General features: G+C 56.7%; 2 protein-coding genes across 2 annotated transcripts; one reads left to right on the top strand and one right to left on the bottom strand.

Annotated features, from left to right (window-relative positions):
- Positions 1-1,508: 1,508 nt before the first annotated feature.
- MAP3K6 (mitogen-activated protein kinase kinase kinase 6) lies at positions 1,509-13,343 on the top strand. Its single transcript, XM_090268253.1, has 29 exons — positions 1,509-1,851; positions 3,142-3,285; positions 3,347-3,390; positions 3,667-3,857; positions 3,976-4,144; positions 4,501-4,607; positions 5,020-5,190; positions 5,276-5,388; positions 5,975-6,134; positions 6,319-6,481; positions 6,564-6,671; positions 6,793-6,842; positions 6,927-7,022; positions 7,180-7,267; positions 7,350-7,483; positions 7,873-8,000; positions 8,242-8,378; positions 8,709-8,814; positions 9,852-10,009; positions 10,111-10,303; positions 10,409-10,547; positions 10,853-11,012; positions 11,152-11,328; positions 11,614-11,719; positions 11,972-12,140; positions 12,229-12,329; positions 12,422-12,495; positions 12,787-12,863; positions 13,063-13,343. The coding sequence occupies exons 1-29, from the start codon at positions 1,509-1,511 to the stop codon at positions 13,190-13,192; spliced, it is 3,936 nt and encodes a 1,311-aa protein (XP_090124379.1). The 3' UTR covers positions 13,193-13,343.
- Positions 13,344-13,538: 195 nt separating this feature from the next.
- SYTL1 (synaptotagmin like 1) lies at positions 13,539-20,140 on the bottom strand. Its single transcript, XM_090268882.1, has 14 exons — positions 19,472-20,140; positions 18,057-18,205; positions 17,794-17,866; positions 17,666-17,711; positions 17,177-17,249; positions 16,820-16,920; positions 16,574-16,687; positions 16,187-16,353; positions 15,832-15,928; positions 15,388-15,546; positions 15,087-15,165; positions 14,869-14,968; positions 13,942-14,147; positions 13,539-13,745 (listed from the first exon to the last, which is right to left on the bottom strand). The coding sequence occupies exons 1-14, from the start codon at positions 19,885-19,887 to the stop codon at positions 13,606-13,608; spliced, it is 1,920 nt and encodes a 639-aa protein (XP_090125008.1). The 5' UTR covers positions 19,888-20,140; the 3' UTR covers positions 13,539-13,605.
- Positions 20,141-22,910: the final 2,770 nt, after the last annotated feature.

Here is a 22,910-nt window from a genome sequence, read left to right as displayed (position 1 = left end):
GAGTAAGGACATAGGTTTTTAGCTCCATTCAAGGAAGACTTCTCTTTCAGTCAGGAAGATGAAAGGGTCAGCCTCATAAAGCAGTAAGGTTTCCATGTCTGGAGGTATGCAAGTAAGTCTAGGGGAACATTTAGTGAAGGACTTAGGATTCAAGCATCCACTGACAGTGCTCTTGGGCCCTCTGGGTCCTGCTAGTGGGTGGTTTTGCAGTGCAAATTGCACATCTTTCTCACCCTCTCTGTTGCCCATGACTGTCTTTTATAGGTCATTTGTTTTCCACCCCAGCCTCTATTGTTAGCCAAGTTCTTATCCTTGGCTACTTCTCTCTGGTTCCACTAGGGGCTGGTTTAAAGTCAGGGTCAAAGCAAGGAAGGTACATTTTCTTCCATGGGGCTACAGGTAATGAAACAGCAGTTATTGAGCAAGCACTTATCAAACAGTTAATCTGCCTGAGCCACGTTCTAGAAAGTGGCAATAAGTAGTTAAGAGTCTGTATCTGTAGTCTGATAAGGAGTCCTGGGGATTGCATCCTGTTCATGTGGCTGAGTGATCTTGGACAAGTTACTCAACCTAAGTCCCCAGTTCCTGATTTCAGAGTCCACTGAGGTTTACACCAGGTTGCTGACTCACTTATTGGAGAAGGACTGGAGCTTTGGGGTTCTTATTTGGGTGGGTAGAGAAATGTTTGTGTGGAGACTCTTCTGAAGTCCCATGGTGAGGTTCTGAGTGGAAGTCAAAGGCCAGCAGATTGGACTCTGGGGAAAGTAGTCTCTCTGGCGAGGGTAAACTGGGGGGCTCAGATGCCAAGTCCCGTACTAGGGCTGATGGCCTCCAGGCAGGTGGAGGGGCAGACTTCCCCCATTCCAGCCTGTCCCTGGAGAACACCCTAATGTCTCTGGAGATCCGTTCATTCAACAGATCCCTGCAGGGCCGGGCCTGTTAATTCACACCTCTTCCCTAGCCTGGGCCTGGGCTCATGTACTGTGAGCAGTGATTGGTATGCACAGTGGCACAGGCTGTTCCGGAAGTAGCAGGACCCACAGGTTTTAGCTGGAGAGGAGGGGGGCGAGAGGCCGTGTCCCGGGCCGCTAGGGAGCGGTGCTGCCCCAGGGCTGAGGGTGGAGCTTTCCGGGTTGGCCGGGAAAGGGTTGGACCCAGCCTACATGTGAGGGCAGGCAGAACGACGGCGGACACTCTTCTGCGGAGTCTGGGTGGCGGACAGGGTCCGACCGATTCCCAGGATCTCCCACGTGACTCTGAGCCGTGGATCACTGGATGCTCCAGATTACCGGGACCCAATTCTCAATTTCAGATCTTCAGGAGACCGCCTTTCGCCCTGGACTCCAGATTCCGGGCACAGGACCTCTGGCGAGGCTTCGGTCTGCAGATCCCGTAGGAGCTTCCCGGTCCCGATCGGATTCCCAATCTCCAGATCCCTGAATACATCCCCCCTGGCTCCTGCCCCGTCCCAGGCGCCCAGAGTACGCCCGACGCACGAGTGCCCCCGCATGGCGGGGCACTGCCCGCAGCCCGGGGCCCTGGAGTGCGCCGGCAGCTGTTGGCAGGACCCTCTGGCCGAGGCGCTGAGTCAGGGCCGGTCGATCGCAGCGCCCCTCGGCCGGGGCTGCGCGCGAAGCCGGCCGCTCAGCGTGGTCTACGTGCTGACCCGGGAGCCGCAGCCCGGGGTGGAGAGGGAGAGTGGAGCCGAGGCGGAGCCGCTGCCCCTCCGCTGCCTGCGCGAGGCTTGTGCGCAGCTCCCCGGGCCGCGGGCGCGGCCGCAGCTGCGCAGCCTGCCCTTTGGGACACTGGCGCTGGGAGATACAGCAGCGCTGGATTCTTTCTACAACGCGGGTGAGCGCGTGCTGGGCTGCGGGGCCAGGATCCGGGCGGGTTTAGGGCCTTGGGCGGGGCCGAAGGGGGAGTGGCTCATCGACTGCCGGGAGGGAGTTAGAAGGGTGCGAGGTCGGGGGGCGTGTAACGCGAACAGAAGCTTAGGGGCTCGAGGCGGTACTCTGACAAAAGTAGAATTTAGGGGGTTTGGAGCGCAACCGGGATCGGGCTAGGACTTAGCGGATCTAGGTCGGGCTTCGGGGTTCAGGGTTGGGACTTAAGCACTCTGGAGTCGGCACCCTGCGCAAGCAGCAGGGCTAGGATTGGGCCACCTCTGGGAGCCCCGCAGTGTGCTGTATACAGGAATGGGAATGACGTTGGAGAACTCCGCCTCAGGATGATTTCACATTGAGTTTATGAGGGTGGATCCTGGAAGGTGGAGCTTGGACTCGGAAAGGGCCTCTACAAGGAGGACTGGAGTTCAGGTGTCCTAGCATACTACTTCCGAGGATCCGCCTAGAGAGGCAGGAAGGGAAGCGATGGGACTCTACCTGGATTCTGAGAAGGGAGTTTAGATTACAAAGCCCACGTAGCCTGGAGACAATGGGCGGCGCGGGAGGTGGGGCAGAATCGCTTGTGGGTGGGGCCAGAAGAAGGCTTTCCCAGGGAGGGTAGCCTCTTCCTTCTGCCAGCCCTGACGCCGTCCAATAGTTATTTGTTTATCCAAGTGGCTGGACACTAGTGCTTGCTGGATGTCCATAAAATCGCAACCTAAAAAACGAAGTCTCCAGGACACGAAGAGAGTCATAGACAGACACATATGTCACTACACAGGCCCTCACAGACCCTGTCACACACAGAGATCCAGTCACAATAAGCTACACACACACACACACACAGAGGCACACATACAGTGCAGCGTCATCTACACACAATGCTCGTACCTTTCAAGAGATTGGGTTGGAGACCAGGGAAGGTGACTTTGTTGGTTCTGCTCTTGCTTCTTAAATGGCCTAGAACAGGCTCTGGGCCGGTGCACAGCCTTCTCTTCTCTGTGCCCAGTGTCCCCAGGCTCTGAACAGTGGGATGAGGGTCCTAGCCCATTGAGCCCAACTCCTCTCCTGCAACACCACAGATGCTAGTTCTGTGTAGGAGCCAAAAGGACCCTAAAAGGGGGAAACTGAGACCAGGAGCAAACTTGGATCCTGCTGGAGTCACAACGGAAGGCAGGCTGAACCAGGATGGATCTCCAGCCTCCTGCCTGCCCAAGTTGGGCTCCAGGGCTCAGGGCCTCCACCTGTGTGTTCGCAGACGTGGTGGTGCTGGAGGTGAGCAGCTCCCTGGCACAGCCTTCCCTGTTCTACCACCTTGGTGTGCGTGAGAGCTTCAGCATGACCAATAACGTGCTTCTCTGCTCCCAAGCTGACATCCCTGACCTCCAGGCCCTTCGGGTAGGTAACCAGATGGCTGGTGGAGGCAGACGCAGGGTGGGGGTGGGACCTACCTGGAACATCAGTATCTGTCTGTTCCCTGCAGGAGGACATTTTCCAGAAGAACTCTGTGAGCTGAAACCATCCCTCATTCCAACGTGCCCTTTGACTTCCATTATGACCTATGACCCCCACTACCTTTCCTGGCCTCCTCCGTCACCTCTGACCTCCCTAATACCCCCTAACACCTGTGTGACCCTCTTCTCCCTATTGCTTCCCTTCCTACAGTGTGCCACTTCCCTGCTATTCTAGTTCCCACTGGTGCTAACCTCTGACTCCCTCACTGCCCCTCTCTAACCTGGTGCTGACCTCTGACCTCTACTGATTTCTGCCTTCTTCCCCCCAGGATTGTGTTGGCAGCTACATGCTGATACCCTATGTCGTGACAGCCACTGGTCGGGTGCTGTGTGGTGATGTGGGCCTACTGAGAGGCCTGGCTGATGGGCTAGTGCAGCCAGGAGTGGGCACTGAAGCCCTGCTCACACCGCTGGTGGGCCGACTTGCCCGCCTTCTGGAGGCCACGCCCACGGACTCTTGGTAAGGGGGATCCAGAGAAGGTGCACTGGGAGGAGGCTGAAGAGGGTGCAGTGGCCTGGGCTGAGGGACAGGCCTCACCCTTTCCTCTCTTTCCACCCTCTCGTGCGGGGTGCATCAGTGGCTATTTCCGGGAGACCATTCGGCAGGACATCCGGCAGGCTCGGGAGCGGTTCAGCGGGCAGCAGCTGCGGCAGGAGCTGGCTCGCCTGCAGCGGAGACTGGACAGCGTGGAGCTGCTGAGCCCCGACATCATCATGAACCTGCTGCTCTCCTACCGTGATGTGCAGGTGTGCTCAGAGAGGCAGGTGGGACTCAGCATTAGGTGTCAGACAAATCCGTGTTCAGCTCCTGGATGAGCTGCTCAGATTATCGGATGTCTCTGAGCCTCCGTTTGGAATGGGGCTGGGTGATCATGTCACTGTCTCCCAGGGCAGTTGTGAGACTGGGGCACACAGGGAGTTCTCTGTGTAAAGTGTAGTGTCTGCACCACCTGCAGGGCCTGACGGAGGTATGCAGAGGTGGTGGCAGGAGGTAGCATGTCAGGGGTAGGGGGGACCCCCAGCTCAAGGTGTTCCTCAGGGTTTGGGGTCCAGTGGGACCCACCAGAGACCATAGTGTGAGTGCGTGCTGTTCCCTCTTGCAGGACTACTCAGCCATCATTGAGTTGGTGGAGACGCTACAGGCCTTGCCCACCTGTGATGTGGCTGAGCAGCACAACGTCTGCTTCCACTATACGTTTGCCCTCAACCGGTGAGTGGCAAAGCCACACTCAGGTCATAGCCACATGGGAACATGGGTCCCTACTATATGACGTCATTGTTGTCTGGGATCAGTGCTGTTCAGGGAATTTACTGACTAAGGTCACACTGATGTCAGAGGGTCCTGTTGTTCTATTACTGCTGCCCAGGGTGGGGTGAGGTGGTGCCCTTGAAGAGGTCACAGCTGTCCAAGGTCACCTCTCTTCTGAGTCATTACAGCTAGAAATCACTTCCATCTGGGACCACTACCCTCTAGAAAGGTCAGTGCTGACCAGGATCACTGCCATTCTGGGTTCATTTCTGTCAGGCTCCTGGAAGGGTCTCTGCTGTTCAGCATCTGGGGGTCCCAAGACATGGGACAGGGCCATCAGGCAGGTCCCCAGCCCATCTTCCCCTTCCTGTAGGAGGAACAGTCCTGGGGACCGGGAGAAGGCATTGGCTGTGCTGCTGCCACTGGTACAGTGTAAGGGCTCTGTGGCCCCTGACCTATACTGCATGTGTGGCCGTGTCTACAAGGACATGTTCTTCAGCTCTGGCTTCCAGGATGCCAGGTACCGAGAGCAGGCCTATCACTGGTAAGTGGCGCAAGCAAGTGGACAGTCGGCTGGGGGGGTGCTGTGGGCATCAGTTCAGCCTGACATCCCTCTGCCTGACCCCCAGGTATCGGAAGGCTTTTGATACCGAGCCCAGCCTCCACTCAGGCATCAATGCTGCTGTGCTCCTCATTGCTGCTGGGCAGCGCTTTGAGGACTCCAACGAGCTCCAGCTCATCGGTGAGCCCCAGTCCTGTACCATTGTTCCCCCTGTAGGGGCTCAGGTCAGGGAGAGAAAACACTGGGTTTGAGCTGGGACTAGGTTCATCCCCTTTTGGACCTATTCTGCCTGAACCCACACCTGGGTCCTCATACCTATCCTAGGCCCTCATGAACCCTTAAGCCCTCAATATTTTTTTTTAACATTTTATTTATTTATTTTTAGAGTGAGGGGAAGGGAGAGAGAAAGAGAGGGAGAGAAACATCAATGTGTGGTTGCCTCTCGCTCACCCCCAGCTGGGGACCTGGCCGGCCCACAACCCAGGCATGTGCCCGGACTGGGAACTGAATCCTTTCGTTTGCAGGCTGGCACTCCATTCACTGAGCTACACCAGCCAGGGCTGCTCCTGATTCTTTGTTTCTAAGCTCACACTTGCATTCCTCCCACATACGCTGTTCCCAGAGCTCCTACTCCCACCTGAGATCATGTCACACCTACATTTTCACCCGCATCTGTGTCCCAGCCTACATGAATGTTGTGGCCCTCACCTGGGCTCTGCCCACAACCACGACCACACTGATTAGGGCTCATGCTGCTCTCTCCCAGGTATGAAGCTGGGCTGCCTGCTGGCCCGAAAAGGCTGTGTGGAGAAGATGCAATATTATTGGGATGTAGGCTTCTATCTGGGAGCTCAGATCCTTGCTAATGATCCCACCCAGGTGGCACTGGCTGCAGAGAAGCTATACAAGCTTAATGCCCCCATATGGTATGTGGCTTCCTCTTCAGTCTTGGCCTGGCTTGTGCTGTCATCTCCTGCACCTACATCCACTGAGCCCTGAGTCAATGACCTGGCCCCTCCCCGTGCCCATTGCACCCCATGCCCATGTTCAGTCTGCTTTCCCTGGCTAAATGGTGCCTGGGCTGAGTGAAAGATAATGCTGTGCCTGCAGGTACCTGGTGTCCATGATGGAAACCTTCCTGCTGTACCAGCACTTCAGACCCACACCAGAGCCCCTTGGAGGACCCCCATGCCGTGCCCACTTCTGGCTCAACTTCTTACTACAGTCCTGCCAGCTGCTCAAAACTGCCAGTCCCCAAGGGGACCAGTGTTTGGTGAGGCCCGTGGTGGTGCGGCACCTGGGAGAAGGGCAGCCCCCTTCTAACCGATGCCCCTACACTCCCTTGTCATCTGCAGGTTCTGGTCCTGGAGATGAACCAAGTGCTGCTGCCCGCAAGGCTGGAGGTTCAGGGTATAAACCCAGTGAGCGCAGTGACTCTGAGCCTGCTGGAGCCTGAGACCCAGGTGAAGTAGCCACTGAGTCCCCCAACTCACTGCTAAGCACCCCTCCTCTCTAGCCTTTCTTCCATCCCCAGACCCCCTCTTGCTCCCTGGCTCCCTCCTCTGACTCACTTTCGTCTCACAGGATGGTCCCTCCAGCTGGACCTTCTCAGTCTCCTCCATCTGCGGTGTCAGGTACAATGCAAGGCGTGGGGCATTCCGGCTGGGGCAGCACTGCCAGCTGGCCTGGCGCTCACTGTGTTCTTCATCTCTTCCCAGCACCTCCAAACAGGACGAGCGCTGCTGCTTCCTCTATGCGCTCCCCCCGGCTCAGGACATCCAGCTGTGCTTCCCCAGCGTAGGGCACTGCCAGTGGTGAGCGCAGCCTCTCTGGGTCAGGGTACTCTGAGAGCTGCGATGCCCAGGGGAGTGAGGGGAAGGAAGGGATGTGGCACAGAGCTGCTTTTGGCGAAGAAGGGGAACACTATGCCCAAGGTATCCCTCTGACCGGTCTGACCTCTGCTGCCCTCAGGTTCTGCGGCCTAATCCAGGCCTTGGTGACAAATCCGGATTCCATAGCACCAGTGGAGGAGGCGGAGGGCGTGGGTGAGGTGCTGGAGGTGAGGAGGACCTGGGAGATTGGAGATGGGGAGGGGAAAAGGCTAAGAGCCTACTGAACCCCCTTTTCACCTGCCCCCGCAGTTTGATTACGAGTACACGGAGACGGGAGAGAGATTGGTACTGGGCAAGGGTACATATGGGGTCGTGTATGCAGGCCGCGACCGGCACACGCGGGTACGCATCGCCATCAAGGAGATCCCAGAACGCGACAGCAGGTGTGCTGGGCAGGGCGTGTGGGCGGGGCCAATGCCTCAGGGGTCCGGTAGACGGGTCAACTGGATGGGACCACAGTTGAGAGGGCCATGTGGGCGAGGAGGTGAGCGTGGCAGCAGGAACACTGATGCTCAACTGGTTGGACCCAGATGCGCGAGCTCATGGATGTGAGAGTCCGAGCCCAGTGGGCCCAGGCCTGTAAGCAGAAGGCAGAGACCAGGGGGTGGGGCTACAACCTGGAGGGGCCTGTGGGCTGGGTGATAAGGGGGGAAAGGTCAGAGAGGGAACTGTGAGCGGAGCAGATCCTGGGGGCGTGGCCTGGCTGGTGCTGGAGTTCGCTAAGCACCTCTGTCCAAATCTGGCCTATACCTGTCTCCCTAACTGCTCGTAGGTTCTCTCAGCCCCTGCATGAAGAGATCGCTCTGCACAAACGCCTGCGCCACAAGAACATCGTGCGCTATCTGGGCTCAGCCAGCCAGGGCGGCTACCTCAAGATCTTCATGGAGGAAGTGCCTGGAGGTACCTGCTCTGCTGGGATGGGAATGGAACTGGAGGTGTGGATCATGGGGTGGAGCCAGGCAGGGCCGGAGAACCCTCGGGGAAAATGAATCCTAGCGTGTGTGGGTGGTGTAGCCCAGAATTAGCTGACACACTGCAGTTGAGTGGTGGAGTCTGGGCCATAGCATGGGTGTGTCTGGGCAGAGAACTGTGGGTTGGAGTAAGTGGGTTGCAATGATGACCTTGGACTGTACCTGTCCAGGCAGCCTGTCCTCCTTGCTGCGGTCAGTGTGGGGACCCCTGCAGGACAACGAGAGCACCATCAGTTTCTATACCCGTCAGATCTTGCAGGGACTCAGCTACCTACATGACAACCGAATTGTGCATCGCGACATCAAGGTAAGCCCTGTAGCCGGCCCACTCTGGCTTGTTGGTAAGGGGGGAAGGAGGACATATGGCCCCAGATAGAAGATGGCAGTTTAGACTTAGTGGGCAGACCCTTTGCAAAGGGTGGGGAATTCATCAAAAAGTTTCCCTAGAGAAGGAGAGAAGTTCAGATCTGAAGCCAAACCAGGTGTTGGCTCCCAGAGGGGCATAGTGGGATGGCAAGGTGAGGAGGCTGATGGAGGCAGGGTCAGACTGGGATTCCCAGGAGATGGGATCCCGGGATAGGGTCTGTTCTGTCATCAGGAACATCCTGATGTTCACTGTAATGTATGCTCTACTCAGGGGGACAACGTGTTGATCAACACCTTCAGTGGGCTACTCAAGATTTCTGACTTTGGCACCTCCAAGCGGCTGGCAGGCATCACACCTTGCACTGAGACCTTCACAGGTAATGGGGTGTCGGTGGTGAGTGTGGATGCTGACCTAAGAGAGAACTTTTGGAGCCTTCTAGGGAATGGAGCTTCTCCTGGGCATGGAGTTAAGGGTCCTAATGGGGGATAGAGCCAAGGGCAGGTGATTGAGCTGGGGTGAGGTGATGGAATCTGGAATTGGGGCTTGGATAGCTGAGGACATAGAGTTTCGTGCCTGAAATGGAACCCAGAAGTGTTGGACCTGTATGAGGCAAGGAAACTGGTGACTCTCAAACCAGTAGAAAATAATTAGCAGCAAAGGACAAATGTAATCTTGAATTAGGGGCTCTCCAAGCCAGAGTTAACAGTATTAGCACACTTACAAGTCAGGAAGGGACATTCCACAGCTCAACACAAATGCCTGCCTCTAAGATCAAAGGGGAAAGATATTCATCACTAAACACAGGGAAATGGGAAAATGTAGCTAGACAGCCCAGCAAACCAGTTAGGGAAACTTCAAAGGAGAGCTGGAGACAGACCTATAACCAGATCATCCTTAGTTAATTATCACCCTCAGTTAATTTAGCTAATCATGTTAGATTGTAACTCCAGAGTATCCAGCATGGAAAAACGGAGGAGGAGGAGTAAGAGGAAGGGGAGGGGGGAAGAGTGAGGTTTACTTGCATTAGGATAAAAACAGCCTGCTCCGTTTGTCAGTGTGCACCTTTGATTTGGCTGCACCCAGAACTGCAGATTGGTAAACAAACAGCTGCCTCCGTCACTGCTAAAGTCCTGTGTCCTGGAGTTTTTATTGTGTTTCTCCCACGAAAGTGGGTGATAAAATTCTGAGCGGATCATGTAATCCAGGATATAGAATGGGACCTACTGCAGATGATAGAGTCCATGAGTGAGATGGAGCCTAAAATGAGGGAGGAAATTCAGATGTTTGACGACCAGGATAGGTGATGGGAACTGTTTTGGATGAAAGCTTTCAGGGTAGGTGCATGATAGAGCCCCTGCTGCTTTTGTTGTGATAAAGCCTAGATGAGTGTTATTGCTACTGCTCTTGTCCTAGGGACCCTACAGTATATGGCCCCAGAAATCATTGACCAGGGCCCACGAGGGTATGGAAAGGCGGCTGACATCTGGTCATTGGGCTGCACTGTAATTGAAATGGCCACAGGTCGCCCACCCTTCCACGAGCTAGGGAACCCGCAGGCTGCCATGTTTCAGGTGAGACCACTTAGGCCCCGGTTCATGAGGTGGTATGGGGACATACATGGCCCTAACACCTCTAAACTTAATCTTTGTTTACCCTCCTTGCCCCCTCCCAGGTGGGCATGTATAAGGTCCATCCACCGATGCCCAGTTCTCTGTCAGCCGAGGCCCAAGCCTTCCTCCTGCGAACTTTTGAGCCAGATCCCCGCCTCCGAGCCAGTGCACAAGCACTGCTTGGGGACCCCTTCCTGCAGCCTGGGAAGAGGAGCCGAAGCCCGGGCTCCCCCCGACATGCTCCACAGCCTTCAGGTACTGTGCAGGTGAAGACAGTGAGCACAGCGGGCTGAGGGCAGAGGAGCTGTGGAGCTGTGAGGGCTGACGGGGGCCCAGGCTGACAGCCTTGTCCTCCCTCAGACGCCCCTTCATCCAGCCCTCCTCTTTCGGCTGACTCAACCACTCAGTCCCAGACATTCCCATGTCCTCAGGCACCCTCTCAACACCTTCCCAGTCCTCCGAAGCGCTGCCTCAGTTATGGGGACACCAGCCAGCTTCGGTGAGAGCCTAGGGTCCTGGGGGGGGGTTCAGTTTATCTGGTTTTGCCTTTGTACTCCCTCCAGAATAAACCCTCTTTGGGAATCTGGGCACCTTCACCACCCGCAAGGATGGCATTTGGTGTCTACCTCCCAAATGCTCTTCCTTGTATTTAGTTAGGGTGTCCCCTCTGTGGCAGGTTTCTCTCTTTTATCCCTGTGCAATAGGCCTGAAAATCAAAGAGAGAGCCAGCGTTCAAACCCGGGGTAGCGGTGGCTGGATGGTGTTGCTGCTCGCACTCTAATGGCCGCTCCCCTTTGCATCCAGGGTGCCCGAGGAGCCTGGGGCCGAGGAGCCCACGTCCCCTGAGGAGAGTTCGGGGCTGAGCCTGCTGCACCAGGAAAGCAAGCGCCGGGCCATGCTGGCCGCAGTGCTGGAGCAGGAGCTGCCCACACTGGTGGAGAGTCTGTGCCTGGAGCAAGAACAGGTGGGCGGCCCGCCCCAGCGCCCCCTGGTGGTCAAGCACCGACTGCATTTCTACTGCTGGCCTCCGCCAACCGCAGCCCACACCGCATATCTTGGCTGAAGCGGGAATACCCGTTGACGACCCCGCTCTTCCTTCTCAGAGTCCCTGTCTGGGCAGGAATCTTGTGGAACAACTACTGCGCTGCCTCAGGGAGCACATCCACACTCCTAACCGCCGGCAGCTGGCCCAGGAGCTGCGAGCGCTGCAAGAGCACCTGCGGGCCCAAGGCCTTGAACCTGCGCTTCTGCATGGACCGCTCTTTGTTTTCTCCGATGCGGTAAGGGAGCTTTCTCACAGAGCTGCCCAAGAGGAGCTAATGAACTCCCCGTGCTTGGAAATGTGCAAGGACTTGATGTTGAACGATTCTGTGTCTTCTCAGTGAAGATAGAGCTATTAGGGAAGGAATATCTGCCCAGTTTTAGATTCTTAGCCAGCCCCTCCCTCCACTCCAAGTCTGCCCTTCCCACTTGCTGCAGGCAGAAAACTTTCTAGGCCTTTCCAACTCAAACCCGACCTCTATTTGAGGCTTAGCAGCCTCAGCTGCGCCCTTCTCCCTCTCCAGGTGAAGCAGATTCTCCGCCGGCGCCAGATCCGCCCACACTGGATGTTCGTGTTAGACTCGCTGCTGGGCCGTGCGGTAGGGGTAGCCCTGGCAGTGCTGAGCCCAGGTAGGCCGGGAGTGGAGCCAGCCCGCCTGCCTGCCTGCGGGCGAGGGTGTGGCCCTTGGAGGGGTGGCGAACACTAAAGGCGCTGTGGTCACCAGGCTTGACCAGGAAGGAGTGGGTGGGGGCGGGACCAAATAGGTGCCAGACTGACACTGCCTTGCCACTGAGAAGAGCCCTGTGCATCCTCCGCCAGTGTCTGGGGGTTCCAAATGGGCGCTCTTGCCCTGCCTGAGCTCACCTCACTCTGATTGGCAGAAGTGAAGAAGGATGCAGTCCCACCGAGGTCACAAGAGTCCAGTAAAGAGGAGTCCCAGCAGAAGCAGCAGGAGACCCCGGTTCAGCCAAGCCTGCTCCCAAGGGAACCTGAGCAGGGCGCACCACCTCTGATGGTGCAGCTGGGCCTCTTGCGAGCAGAGACTGATAGGTAAGGCCCCTGGGACCCATCTATGGCCTCTGTGTGAGCTTCACCCCCACTCTGTGCTCCCTTCTACTGGCCTTCTGCCATCCAACAGACTTCGAGAGATCCTGGCTGAGAAGGAACGGGAGTGCCAAGCCCTGATGCAGCAAGCTCTACAGCGGCTGAATGAGGAGGCCAGGACCTCAGAGCCCCTAGGTGAGCGGGACCTGGCTGGAGAACACTAATGGTGGTGTGAGACAGCTTCTGGCAGGAGGCACCCCTAGATTTACCTGACTCCTCCTGGACAGGTGCTCAAACAGTGGACCAGGCCCTGGTGCAGTGGCTACATGAACTGCACGTGGATTCAGGCACTATCCAGACAGTAAGTGGGGTCGGGGGGGGGGCAGTGCTGGCTACCCCTGACTTCTACCAACCAAGACTCCATCTCTGCCCATCTTTCAGCTCTTCTCACTTTTTTCTTCTGCTGCAGGGAATTTCAACATTAGAGAAGCACTCAGTATAGCCACCCCATTGTGCAGATGAAAAAACTGAGGCCCCAAAAGGGGTGGGACTGCCCTAGCATGTTGGTAGTAAAAGAGAACTAGATTCTCTGGACACATCCTCTGCTTTTAATCTCTCTTTGTTTCTGTGTGTGGTCTTCGTTTGCAACCAGTTGCTGAACCACAGCTTCACCCTCCATTCCCTACTGACCTGTGCCACTAGAGATGACCTCACCTACACATGCATCAGGTATGTCGGGCCCTCCAGGATGACCCATGCATATGGGATCATGCTGGCCAGATCCTGACCCCCAGCTACAGGCTTGCCTAGTTTCCTCTCTGGAAACTATAGGGACTCCAGGGTCCCTTGGGGACAGAGGGGGCATTAGGCAGACAGCGAGTACCACAGAATGCCCAGGGCTGAGCCACATTGAGCCTGCTACCCCCAGGGGAGGGATGGTATGCCGCATCTGGAGAGCCATCTTGGCACAGCGAGCAGGATCCACGGCTGTTACCTCTGGCTCCCAGGAGGCTGAAGGATGGCATCAGAGGCAAGAGGCCAGATCCAAGGATGGGTGAATGGAGAAGACACAAGCAGCTTATGAAACACCTACCCCAGAACTCAGGGTCAACTGGAGGAGGCCAGGAGTGGGCGGGAGGCAGTCCAACCACAGAGGTGCCCCAAGCTCACTGGTCACCACCAAAGACTATTAAACAGGACACTTTTGTACCTTTGGTCCTTGACAACTTCTGAGGTATGGGAGGGTCCTGGGACCAGCTCGCTAAGATCTTTATGTCTGAATCTAAAGTGCCTTCACCTGCCCTCCTCTCTGCCCCCACTATCCTGGTTCTTTCCTGCTTTCACTCCATTCCGCCAACCTCAAGCAGACATTAGCCCCTTATTGCCCTTAGAATAGACTTTATTGACTTTCTTCAAGGGCAGGCCCTGAGATGGGGGTCCAGAGAGGGATTTGGTAAGGCTTGTCAGGCAGCTATGTCCTGGGGGCCAGATTGGTTCTGAGGGGCAGAAGACCATCCACCCATTCACATGGTCGCTCCAGGAGTGTCTGCCACAGCTGCTTCTCTTCAGGTGTGGAATCCATCCAGGGCACCTGGAGCCCATAGCTGCTACCTGGGCAAGAGTAGAGGGCATGATCACATTGGACACCACAGGTCCCAAGGAATACCTGCCTGATCCCAGATTATGCACTTATATCCCAGTTCTCTGTGGACACCAAAGCTCACAAAAGGGCAGAGAAGTACCCAAGGCTACACAGTAAGCCCCTGCCTCCCAACACTGGCTGCCCCTAGGGTCCTGCCCCACTCACCAGTGCCCAGGCTGAGGCGTGTGCCCCCCAGCTGGCGGCTGGCCAGGGCCCCATGGTCCCAGAGGGAGAGCTCAGCACAGGCCTGGCGCAGGTCAGCAGGCCCAAAGCCGTCATAAACCATGGTGTGGTTGAACACGGGGCTGAGGCTCCTTCGCACGACCCTTGTCCGCTGGCGACTGGCCCGACTGTCATCAGGCAGCACTGAGCTATGGGATAGGTGGGCTGGCATCAAGTGGCTACTCTCTCACACTCCCCAGAACCAACCAGTCATTGAGTTCTACCTATACTCCCTCATAATGACCATGTCCTCTGGCTCCTGCCTGAGACCTGGCCTTAAACCCTCACTACCCAGGTCTCCTGCCAGAGTGATGGCTCTGAAATGGAATTTTGCTACTCCCAGCTCAGTGACCTTCACTGATTCCCTGCTGTCCGCCAGAGTATTTTCAAAACGTTTTAAAGTTTTGGAGCCCCTTCTGCAAGATAAAATATTGCTCAGAAGTGCAAAACGTAAGAGAAAAACAATGTCTGGTTGAATCAGGGCTGGGATCTCAGAATCTGTTAGGCCTACCTCCACTTCACTCTCTGAGGGTGGGGCAGAACATGGGGCACCATCAGGTGTTCCCCTGGAGCTTACTTTGAAAACCACTGAACTGCAGGACCCCTAGCCTGGCCTTGCAGCTCCTCCATGGAAGGGCCCCCGCGACTTCCTAGGTCCCAGCCTCAACTCTCCAAGTCTTAAAGGTGCCAGTCACTGAAATGCAGCTCCTCAAAGGTGTCCTCAACTCTCCGAACTCAAGCTGTCCCGTTTACCCCTGCTCAATGGTCAAAGCCCAGACTGAGGGGATCAAGGGTGGGTGACTAGAAGGGAGCGGGGAGCTCCACTCCAGACAACAGGGAGGAAAGTGGGGAGGTCCCAGTATCCCTCACCATTGTATGTAAGTATCCAGGGATCCTGAACGAAGAGGCACAAGGGCCTGAGCTTCCTTCACCCAGAAGTGCAGCTCCCCGCTCGGGGGTAGTCCTGCGCCTGCGGAAAGCCTCGGCTCAGGCTTTGCCCCGTGGACAGAGCCCGCCTTCTTGTGGGACAGGAGTCCCCCGTCCCCCTGGGGCCCGTCCAGTTCGATCTCTTGTGGGCGGCCACTCACCCTCAGAGCCTGCGGGGACGTACTTCAGGGACAGAGAGAGCCGCCCGCGGCTGGGAAGGTCATCAGGAGAGGGCAGGACCTGCGAGAGGTGGTTTGTCAAGGAGCTGCGGGGACAGGGTCCCACGCAAAGAGGCCGCACGGGGTGGAGTCTCCAGACGCCGGTGGGCTCGGTTAACAGGGGGCGGGGGGCCAAGCGTAAGGTTCCCGGGCGGAGTCGGAGGGTCTAGGGGAAAGCTCGGTGGGGTGAAAACCGGAGATCTGTGCAGCGGGGTCCTCCCTCCACACGGGTCAGCTGCCTCACCCGAGGCTGCAGGGGGAGCCAGATGGCCTCGGAGTCCCAGTCCCACGTATCCAGGGCCACTTCAACTTCGCCCAGAAAGATGTTGCGACCCAAGCTTTCGCGGTGCCACACAGACAGGCTCAGCACGCGGCCCGGGAGCTCGGCCTGCGGGACGGAGTACTGGGGGACAGGAGGGGCGCTTTAGTGGAGCACCGCTGACGTCCCGGCTTCAGTGCGGCGGGAGTGTTGGCTGGGGCTTGTCCTACCACGCTCCTTGCAGGACGGACTCCTGGGAAGCCCCGAAGGGCATTAATTGGAGTCGGAACGCCGTGCCCACCACTAGACTCCCTGCCGTTCTTTCGGCATAATGTAGGGCTGGAGCGACAGGCAAGGACGATCCTAATGGCCCATAGGAAGGGACGTCCGATTCATGAATGGGGGGCTGCCCCGTCGTCGCAGCCTTACCCGGAGAGTCTCGTTGAAGACGGGGTTCAGATTCCGTTTCTTCACAGCCGTCTTGCGCTTGCTCTGCTTATCCGGGAGGAGGTAGCTTTTGACGTAGCTGGAGCGAGAGAGGATAGGACCAGGTAAGCAAAGTGTGGCAGGGGAGGCCCTTCCGCACCTCCTGCCCCGCCGGGGGCTTCCCCAGCCCCAGCTTGGGACACAGCTTCACGTGCCAGGCCTCGCGTAGCGCTTTATAGCAGTCATCGCACTCAACCCCACGCCTCCCAAGAACCCCATTTCGAAGACCAGGTGGTGGGACTGGGCGGGGAGAGGGAGCGGCTCCCTGGCCCCCCGGCCGCCAGGGTGGGGCACTCACGGGTCGGAACGGCGGCGCCGCGCAGCGGCCAGGTTCTGGCACTGGATCACGTGTACGCGCAACTCGGCGACGGCCAGCTCGTAGCGCAGCGCGAAGTGCACAGAGCCGCACACCTGCACCGCACCCGCCTCCGCCTCCCCCGACAGGCTCATCTGACTGCCGCTCAGCTGGGGGCAGGTAGAGGGGGTCGGGAGGTCAGGGCGGGGTGCAGGCTCGCGTAGGGGCTGGGGGGACCGGAGGGTTCAGATGGGGGATATGGGGGCACAGCGAGGTGACAAAGTAAAGGGCATTGGGAAGTAGCTTTCCTAGGGGATGAAGTGTCGGGGCCGGGGGTTGGGGGTGGCATGAGGGATGTGGGGAGGAGAGGCGCCCCCTTCTCCCCCTCACCGTGGAGGAGTTGAGGCTGGACACGGAGGAGCTGCTGCTGAGCATGCGGTCGAGTGAGGGGCCGGAGCCCGGGGCCTCCTCCCCGTTCTCCAGGATCTCGGACACCGCCTGGATCTGGGGAGGGGGGAAGTGACGGGACTCCGCTATTCCCGGCCCCTTCCCGGACCACGCTGGGTCCCAACGGCTCGCTCCCCGCCCTCAATCCGCTCCGGGTCTTGAGAGCAGCTACGGGCCGCTCCCGCCTACCTGGGCTGGGCTGCGCTGCGGTGCCTCCTCTCCGCCGGGTGGTGGCTCTGGCTCTGGGCCCGCCTCCTCCTCGTAGACCTGTGTACCCCCTGGGCCAGGGGCTAAGGTGGGGCGTAAGCTGCAGAGCCAGCCCCTCTCAGCCCGCCCAGAGCTAATTTGGCGGGACTGGTTTACAACCCCCATGATCTGAAGATGGGGGCCCCAGTGCTGCCCTGGGGTCGTCCATAGAGACCACAGGCCTCCCCCCAACCCCAATGCTGGAAGAGCAAAGTCAACACAGGTGGCTGGAGCCACTTAGAGTTGCCTCTGATCCCCACAACCTCTCTGTGCTCCTCAAACACGCACCCTCCCACTTACCTTCCAGGGGCTGGGACTCCTCCTCATGATCTGAAGCCTTTGGGGGGACATATGGTGAGGGGAAGTCAGGTCCCTGAAGGAAGCAAGGGGTAGAAGTCACAGCGGGGACTAGCGATGAAGGGATTAAAAAGTTATGATGGGGTCATAGGTCAGAGGCTCCAGCTGGCTGCTCCAGCTTTACATTTAGCACAGCCATTGGGGCAGGGCCAGCAACCAGCTGCAGGACCAGTTGGGCCTGCACCTCACACCCCTTCATGCTCCAGTGCCCGCGCTGCCTGACTCCCAGGTCCCATTAGTGGGCCACAGTAATATCTGAGTCCGGGACCTCGCCCTGTAATAGCCAGATTCAGAGATTTCCTTAGAGGTCCATACTCCCATTTGACAGAAGGCACAGGCCAGGGTCTCCCAATTCTCATGTTGGGTCTTTTCCCCAACACATCCCACCTCCATGTCACTATACATTCATTCATTCGCTCCCTCATTACTTACCTCAGCCTCACTGAGCCTCTCCTGGGGGGTCTTGTCTATGAGGAGACTAGGAGTAGGGAGAGGTGGTTGTCAGGGATGGGACCCAGATGACTTGTAGGCACCCTCCCCTCCTTGCCAGCCCTACTCACCTGGGCTCCAACTCCTCTTCAGTCTCTTTCCCAGCAGCCTCAGCTTCCCTATTGCTATCCAGAGCCTGGTCACCTGTGTTCAGGTGAGAAGTTCTGTGAAACCCCCTCCATGGGAAGTCTGGCCCACTGAGGGGTGGTACCCAGCCAAAGGCACAGTACCATGGGGCAGCTGGGACTGGAACCCTGGAGCCCTCTACCTGTCCACATATACTGAGTACCCCGGCCTGCTCAAAGCCTGCCCTGCCCTAAGGATCACCTCTTACCCCTGGAGCTCTTTTTCCTTCGGATAGAGGCTCGGACAAGGTCAGAGCCAAGGTGGGCATGGTGGTGCCGTTGGGCACGTGCTTCCTGGAACCAGTCCCCTGTCAGGATTTTCAGCTGCCCAGGGTCTGCCAATGAGGCCCGGAGCTTCCTAGAGGATAGGGGAGGTCATGGCTGTTACCATTCACTCAACCAACATTCCTGACACCCACTCTGTGGCAGGCCCTGGATCTGGGGCCAGGGACAGAACAGCAAATCAGACTTGATCCCTACTCTGGAGGAGCTCAGGCTGGTGGGGAGACTGAGTCTGGAGTAGACAAGTACACTATAGGGAGGTAGGTGCCATGATGGATGTAAGAAGGGCCAACTTTGAGATAAATATCAAAGTAGGTGTTAGTGTCAGTTGTAAGCAATTACCCATTATAAGACCACCAGGAGGTATGATGGTTCCTTTGTCTTGTCGATCATTAGTAGTTCAGCTATACCATAGAACATTTACTGTAACTACTGTCTAGTGGCAGGTATTATCTCTGCAGACTGTGGGGTCACCTTCCAGTCTGATTCAGTCTTCTTGTAAGTAACTTACTCTACAATAAATTGTTATAATCCTGAATTGCCTATTAAAAGGGGGAGGGTCAGCTTTGCCTGTGGGAATCCAGGAGGACTTCCCAGAGGAGGTGGCATTTGAATTGCTTCTTAAAAGACAAATTGGAGTTCTCCAGGTAGAGAAGGAGACTTATTATTTATTAAGGTGACTACTCTGCATAATCTCTCCTAGTATTATGAGGAAGGGTTCCTTAGCCTCACTTTGCAGATGAGGAGTGTTGCTGGGTAGGTCAAGTAAATTGCCCAAGGTTACTAGGAGGTGTCTGTCCCCAAGCACTACTTATAAGTCCCATGCTCATCTGCCACTGTGCTCTTTTAAGAATAAGGAATGGCCTAGAAGTGAAAGGGGCATGTATTCAGGAACTGGAGTACCTAAACAGTTGTAGTGGACACTCGGTGTGTGGGTGTGAGGGGTAGTGGTTACTGGTGGAAGATGAGATGTGGGAGGTTGGCAGGGACCAATCAGGGAGGCCTTGTGACCATGCTTAGGGTTTTGCCCCTGGCACAGATGCTGAGGAGTGATGAGAGGGATCAGGAAGGCATATTGAGGACAGATCTGAGGAGCTCCAGCTGCTGTGTGGTTGGTTGGCCAGAGCGGGCAAGCCTGGAGTGGGGGAGGCTGGCAGGGAGCTGATGCAGCCTCCCTGGGAGAGGTGATAAGCTGAGCTGGCCAGGGGTACAGGGAACCAAAAAGCAAAAACAAGAACTACTCAGATATCTAACAGGCTGAATGTTGGTGGGGGCAGGGTGGGGCCACCCAGCCCCTCAGTGACTGAGGTCCCCTTCTTCTGGGCTTCCGGCCCTGCCTCACCTGACCCGCCCCTCCTCCAGCTGGCGCAGGCAGGTATCTCGCTTCAGGACTTCAGCAATGGCCTCCTTCTCCTCCTCCGTCAGGAAGCTGAGGTCCAATAGCTCATTGGCATTGGCCTTGGGCTCTGGCTCATGTGCCATGAGGGGGCAAGGTGGGGCCCAGAACCCCTCTTGAGATGGGTGGCCGCTCTGGGGCATCATCTGGGATAGCGCCCCCACTGGACACACATGACTCCCTGGGGGCAGACTGCAGGTCAGGTCAAGCCCTGCACAAATATAGGGCACATCTTGGAGTTGACTGCCCCTTTCTGCCCAAATATATGCTAGGTAGTGGGCAGGGTACAACCCCAGGAAGGCTGAGGTCAAGGTGGCATGAGATGTGCCCATGGACACACTCAGGGACACACTTAAAGGCATAAACAGAGACACACATGCACACACACTGATAGGTGTAAACACAACTACCCACAGATGTATACCCAGTCACATATGCACACTGATACCTGTATACAGACAAGGACAAGCACACCTGTTTCTCCATGAACGGCACTATGCAATCATAGGCCCAGACCGTTGCCCAAACCAAGAGATGGACCTAACATATTCTTAAACCTGCACACAGACCCATGCACACAAAGGGAGGCAGGACCCCCAGGGTGGGTTCACCAGTACAAGAGTAAGTGCTGGGACAAAACCCTAGATATACTCAAATCACACAGACTTTTGCACACATACAGTGCCACCCCCCCCCCCCGCCCCATCCAACTGGATTGTGAGCTCCTTGAAGGTAGAGACAGGCCCTTACTCCCAAAGTCAGTACTTTGCACACAATAGATGGTGGGTAAAAGCTTGATTAATTAAAGGCAGAAATACATCTGCACATACCTGGGGAAGGAACACACACATAAACATGCACCCAGACATACAGGCACACACCCATATCTGCTCACCCTCCTGCCCTGGAACTTCCCCTCCCTCCATCGTTCACCTCCACCCTGCCCTGGCCCATTTGGCCTTCCTGTCTGAGGCAACCTCCTCCCCAGCCCACACTCCTAACTTCCTCCCACCCCCCACCCCTGAGGTAACTGTCACACCCACTCCCACAGGCCTCCAGACTGGGGGTGCCCTGGCTGCCAGCCCTGCCCTCTTGCCCAGATGCCCTGGGCCTTTTACTTGAGCCACATCAGTCCCCTACATTCCTGACCCAGGATCTGGCTGGGGTCCCGGTGGTGGAGGCCAAGTGCTGACAAGGCAGCTCCGGCCACTCAGGTACCATGGTGACACCGGAAGCAAAACATTTGCCCAGCCCTGAGGGGCGTGTGGGTGTGTGGACGTGGCAAGGGGCCCATGACTGGGCCACGGGCAGGGCAGAGCCATGGCTTGAGCCCACTGGGCGGTCTCTCCTCCCCGTCCCTCCTGTGCCTCCCATGCCAGGACACTGGGCAGGGCTGCATGGGAAGGCAGGTCCTGGCTTGTGCCCGCTGCCTGCGCTGTGTCCTCCCTGCTGAGTCAGCGTCCAAGCCCAAGCAAGCCCCTCCCCTGCTGGCCCACCCTCACCTGGGAGCCTGGGGTTCCTGCATATGTCCACCAGGCATTGTGTATCACCTGCGGGAATGCCCACATGCTCCATATTAACACCAGTTCCTGCACACCTACTGTGTTCAGGGTCCTGGTACTGCAGCTTGGGGCTCTCCTGTAGGTGCAAGCCCATGGTGATGTCTCTTTTGAGTTGTGCTATTTTGAGAGTTGGTCCAGCAGGTACAACTGCGTACCGAAGATCTATGAGCCTGTACATTTTGCCAGCATGAATATCATATCACTGCATGTGTGTCTGTGCGTCATGTCACTGTGTGATACTGAATGAGTGACTTGTCTGTATGATGTATTCAGTGCCTTTCTGGGTGACACTGTTGTCTGGTGTATGTGCTGTGCATTTCCTATGTGCTGTATGTGTCTTGTGCCGTGTACTCTGTTACCCAAGGGTCACCAGGGGTGTGTTTTTGTGCATGTGTGTGTGTGTGTGTGTGTAGGTGGGGGACAGTCAATAAAACTGACCATAATCTTGTCCTGCAGGGTTTGCCTAGGGCTGGGCTGTGGGCACCTAAGCCCAGAGTCCTCAACAGCACGGGCCTTCCTGTAGTCCCCTCTCATTCCAGAGGCAGAATCAAGTATCTGGTCTTCCCTGCTCTGTTTCAACACTATGGGACAGACCCATTGATCAATACAAGGGTCTAGCCATCTGTCTGATTGTTGCAGTCCCAGACACACTCCTGCCTCCCCCATCCCAAGGTCCCGGAGAGCGCTCAGGATACCAGGTGGCAGTACCTGCCTCTCGGGACACTGGCAGGGGACCTTCGACCTGAGGCATGTTACCTGTAGGGGTCCAATACGGAGGGGACACCTTCGTAGGGCGGCCCTGGCTTCCCTGGCAGCTCAGTTTCAGGGACCGGGAGAAAAGCAGCGAGGGACTAAGGCTGACTCAACCCGCAGCTCTGCAGAGTGAGTAGCTGCCCTGCTGGGAGGAGGAAACACCTTCTCAGGAGGGCCTGATGCAAAACCGGGCCTGGATTTTGATTCCCCAGGGGTGTGCCCTAGTCTCTACTTTCAGAAAACTCAGAGCTGATTTGCTGAGCAGCAGATGCCTGGGACTCGGCCCCAGCTCCACTTAGACTTACTATGTAACTCCTGTCACCCACCCCTTGGGGCCTTGGAGGCTCCATCTGTAGAATGGGTAGCAGCCCCACCCTGCCCACTGAGGAGCTGATAGGAACTTGCTTTGAAAGTGAAGTTAGAAACCTTTCTAGGAACTAGGTTAATGGAAGAACTGCAGACTGCAGTAAGACAATCCTAAGTAGTTTCTGCTCTGCCACTGTGTGACTTTGAGCAGGTCTCTTAACCATTCTGAGCTGCAATTTCCTCCCATGCAAACTGTGGGCAGCAGAGTGTGAAGAGCCTGTTATAAGGGAAATAAAAGTGTCTGGAACAAGCTGATATATACTGGGCAGCAGGTGTCTTCCCTCCAACATAGTCTCTTGACAACCACTGCCCCTCCATGTCCACATATGCCTCCAGGGAAGTGCTGGCCACAGCATAGCTGCTCTCTCTGCCCCCCTGGGCCCCATCTATTTGAGGCCTGAGCATCTCCAGGGCAAAAGTGAGGTTCCCACACCCTCTATCTCTGGGAAGCCCCTTTGAGCACCCTGTTCTGCTTCCAGATTCTGCCCTACCGTGAGAATGGCATTTGCTTTGGGACCATAAAGCAAGGCCCACAACAGCTTCGAGAGAAGACTGCTCCATTCCACTCTGCCCCTTCCTGGATGGATTAAAGATCAGAGGGTACCTCCCAGACCCCCAAGAGAGGAGGTGAGGCAAGGAGAAGACTCTAAATGACACCACACTCTTTCTCCCTCATCGGAACTGGCACAGTAATGTTAATATGC

The sequence above is a fragment of the Furipterus horrens genome, unplaced genomic scaffold (assembly GCF_987537825.1).
Source record: "Furipterus horrens unplaced genomic scaffold, mFurHor1.1.pri manual_scaffold_3, whole genome shotgun sequence".
Taxonomy (NCBI): Eukaryota; Metazoa; Chordata; class Mammalia; order Chiroptera; family Furipteridae; genus Furipterus; species Furipterus horrens.
Note: the sequence above shows the minus strand (reverse complement) of the source record. Positions and strands in the feature narration are given on the sequence as shown.

Excerpts from the sequence above, each read along its gene's own strand:
- SYTL1 (XM_090268882.1), bottom strand. The coding sequence starts at position 19,887 with ATGCCTTTAAGTGTGTCCCTGAGTGTGTCCATGGGCACATCTCATGCC. Across the intron at positions 18,206-19,471 it reads CTGGAGGAGGGGCGGGTCAG|GAAGCTCCGGGCCTCATTGG; the intron begins GTGAGGCAGGGC and ends CCTATCCTCTAG. Across the intron at positions 15,166-15,387 it reads GGCTCCCCCTGCAGCCTCGG|GTCCTGCCCTCTCCTGATGA; the intron begins GTGAGGCAGCTG and ends CACCTCTCGCAG.
- MAP3K6 (XM_090268253.1), top strand. The coding sequence starts at position 1,509 with ATGGCGGGGCACTGCCCGCAGCCCGGGGCCCTGGAGTGCGCCGGCAGC. Across the intron at positions 5,191-5,275 it reads CGAGAGCAGGCCTATCACTG|GTATCGGAAGGCTTTTGATA; the intron begins GTAAGTGGCGCA and ends CCTGACCCCCAG. Across the intron at positions 7,484-7,872 it reads ATCCCAGAACGCGACAGCAG|GTTCTCTCAGCCCCTGCATG; the intron begins GTGTGCTGGGCA and ends AACTGCTCGTAG.